The 3373-nt window shown below is 40.3% G+C and overlaps 1 protein-coding gene across 2 annotated transcripts; it reads right to left on the bottom strand.

Moving 5' to 3' along the window:
• Positions 1 to 573: 573 nt before the first annotated feature.
• LOC107189410 (galactosylgalactosylxylosylprotein 3-beta-glucuronosyltransferase I) lies at positions 574 to 3087 on the bottom strand. Of its 2 annotated transcripts, none has more exons than XM_015577935.1 (4): positions 3032 to 3087; positions 2190 to 2710; positions 1830 to 2126; positions 574 to 1090 (listed from the first exon to the last, which is right to left on the bottom strand). In XM_015577935.1, exons 1-4 carry the CDS (start codon positions 3063 to 3065, stop codon positions 992 to 994), a joined length of 951 nt encoding a protein of 316 aa, XP_015433421.1. In that variant the 5' UTR covers positions 3066 to 3087; the 3' UTR covers positions 574 to 991. The 2 variants fall into 2 exon arrangements, with proteins under 2 accessions (XP_015433421.1, XP_015433420.1); XM_015577934.1 differs by having other exon boundaries at positions 2939 to 3065.
• Between the last annotated feature and the right edge of the window lie 286 nt (positions 3088 to 3373).

Genomic DNA, 3373 nt, shown 5'->3' with positions numbered 1-3373 from the left:
AGAAACGGAAGAGTATAAAACATCGCCTCCTCGCTTGCGAACGCACTGTCTGCACAAGGTAGCTTTTTTACGTACCCGTAAACACACAGAGTTTTGCCAAATATATAGTACTTATTAGCTTATAAGTCAACGAGTACATATTATACACGAGAAAATATATATTATATCGACGAGAGAAAAAAAAAATGAAACGAAACTGCGTGTTTGTTCGTCTCGTAAATCGTCACAATGCAGTATTCCTCGAGGCTTCGCCGGGTCGGGAACGACCCGAACCGGTCCGGCGAGGCGGACACAACATCACTTTTAATCTAGCTATTTTATATTCGTTGCCAAAACCCGTAACCCAAGTAGCTTCCCATGAAAAGTATTACTGCGCATCTTCCAGTTTAAATGAGAGAAAAGAGAAACAAACAAAAAACAAACTATTATTACGAGTATTATTAAAGTTCGTAGGTGTAAGGCATATTTTTTATGTATGCTTTTTCTGTACGCGCCAAGGAAACGTACTCGACTAATAAAGGATAAAGGACATTTTCAAGGTCAATAATTCACGTCTCTCACGGTCTTCGTTTGTATCCATAGACATATATATATATATATATTTTTGTGTTCTTCAAGTTTCATCATCACCTGAGTATTAAAACAAATCTTATAACTAACGGGTGTATAAAAATTTTAGAAGAAAAACTGTTCATGTTCCATCAATATCAGACGTATTATCGAGTTTTAGGCTAGGGCGATTCCGTCTTTCCGACTATTTCCTTATCGAATATGCAGCTGTAAGCAACTACGCGTTATGGCACACTGCATTTATCCGCGACGAAGGGAGTACATGGCCAACGGCGAATAATAAAATGCGCATACAAAATTCCCTTCTCCATCCTCGTTTGCAAAACGTTACTCTATCACGGCATAGGCTCTCGTAACAATCGCAAAAAAAAAAAACAAAAATAAACGTAGCGAACTACATAAGTTCTAAATATTGTTCGTATCACACTTCAATGCCAACGTTTGAACGTTTACCTTTCTTTATTAGCAACTGCTCTACGTTCAGCTGCGGCGGTTCCGTTCGCGTGTGCCACACGTACACCTGAAAAGAAAATGTAACAAATTACCATCATGAACTTGATTACAGATACTCTAATCAACGAATAAATAGTTGACTCTGTTGAGGATTATAATCGGATTCTAAATAAAATAGAGTTTTCGACAATTTATGCTAGAAATGCATAAAATCTGCAATCTAATTGTAAACTGTACTTTGACCGCCGGTGTACGTACAATAACGAAAAATACAGAAAAACTTGGAAAATTGCGATTAAATACTTTTTTCGAAGGCAGTACAGTACATAATTTGTTTCATACTCCTGTATCGGTGATTGCACCGTTATTAATTGATATTTTATTCTTTATGCCGGAAGTGATTAAGAAGGTGTACAACGACATCTACGTCAAGACGTCCAAGCAACTAGCCAATCAATACTACACTCGTGTCGTTGGATGGCACCACAATGTCTTTTGAACTCATTCCATCAAATAATTAAATAATTTACATTTCTTCATTAATGGTCACTGTTTTATAATTAGTGTTTGATTTAAAGTTGTCTATGGACAGTTTTTCCATTACATCAGTAAAAGACATGGTGCTGCCACATCGCGATAAGATTTGGATACAATTTGGCTAGCAGTTTGAACACTTTGCCGTTGATGGCACCACAAATACTGTTTACTATACTTCAGTGACGCACTGTGGAATTGACACACCATCGTATTTCAACGTTTTGTCTACATGATTGAGATGCATTCTTTGAAAGATGACGTATACGAACCTTCGTGCAGCAATCTGCTAGTGGCTCCAGTTCATCCCTACTTACAATGTGTCTCAAAATCTCACTCTCCTGGTATCCACCTTCAACATCGTACGAAAACATAGCCTCTTTATTTTCTAATAAAAGGCGTGCATTCATGGCGAATCCAGCCATGTCCAACGGAAATGGACGATCCGGTTTCCAAGCCGCGTTGAAGCCGATCACCTTATTGGTAACGTTATCACATATCGGTTTCTCCACCATTAGACCACCAACAAGGCCCACCGGCCACACGCCGACCTTCTGTATCTTCTCCATCTGCAACTCGCATTACGTAACGTTTCCGTGATTGAACTGATCATTTGGCGGTAATGTTCTTACCTCGTGGAACAGCTTGATCGAATACGTATTGTCATCGTCAGCGAAATACACAATCCCCCTGTCGGTTACTTTGAGATACTCCCGAAGCCAGCGTAAAGCGGCATTTCGTTGCTCGACCCCGCGCGGCTTCTTCCAGTTCGGATCGTTTCGGCCCAACTTGTAATTAGGCGGAGTTGCTGCGGCAATGTGAGTATAAATTATACTGCTATTCTCGAAGAATCGTGTGACGAGTTTCGTCTTTATCTCTGAATCCTCGACGACGATCCAGTGGAAGTTCGGTATGTGAAGGAACGTTTGATATAGCCGAGTTAATTCGGCTTTTTGTACAGGTCTGGCAAAAGTCGGGGTGATGGCATAGATCGTCGGTTTCTCGGTGGATATCGGTTTAGTAATTCCACTGGATGTACCGTCGTGAGCCTCTAATCTTTTTATCAGCGTTAGACCGTGTACATCTCGTTGATCAGTGATTCTCGATTCCAGTTGGTCTCTTAACTCTTGCCATTTGTGTCGTTCTTGATAATCTGTAGGAAAGGATAAAATATATATTGTTAATTTTCTAGATTTAGTGAATTGTGTTTAAGAATGCACGATGGACGGGTGATGTATTTGAAACTCCCGGGCAGCATGCGCAGTGAAGGCAGTATGCAGTTGTCACGTTTCATGCATAAACGCGTTCACATGCGTGGACCGCTAGGATCCTTTGATCGGAGGTATAAGTAGGAAGTACATGGTTTCGGATGAACACTCACAGACAAAACTTTGGAACGCGATCACATGGATCAGGAACAATATTAGGAAGCCTTTGTTACATCGAAAACAACCCCACATATTACGCTTTGTACCGAATTCGTCGGTGAGGAACACAGTATCTGTCATTGTTGCCACGCCATGACACTGTTCTACGATGCCGACTGTGCGGCCCAGCGATGATGCACGGACTTTCCATTCGACAATTGACGGTGAAACCTAATTGCGATCGCAAGGACACTCTGCGAAAAACATGCCACACGTCACTTTGTAATATTAAATAATAATAGAGGTAATTCTTACTGGCACTATATTACCAATGGAAAGTTGTGGCTGCTGCAGTGACTGTAAAATGATGGAGTCATTTTGAAACGTCAATTTGAAACGTTATTATTTTTAATTAATGGGATTATTATTTACAGCATTAGATTGCATAA

Source organism: Dufourea novaeangliae, unplaced genomic scaffold, assembly GCF_001272555.1.
Source record: "Dufourea novaeangliae isolate 0120121106 unplaced genomic scaffold, ASM127255v1 scaffold147, whole genome shotgun sequence".
Lineage (NCBI taxonomy): Eukaryota > Metazoa > Arthropoda > Insecta > Hymenoptera > Halictidae > Dufourea > Dufourea novaeangliae.
The sequence above is the reverse complement of the archived record's forward strand: the minus strand, read 5'-3'. Positions and strand labels throughout refer to the sequence as shown.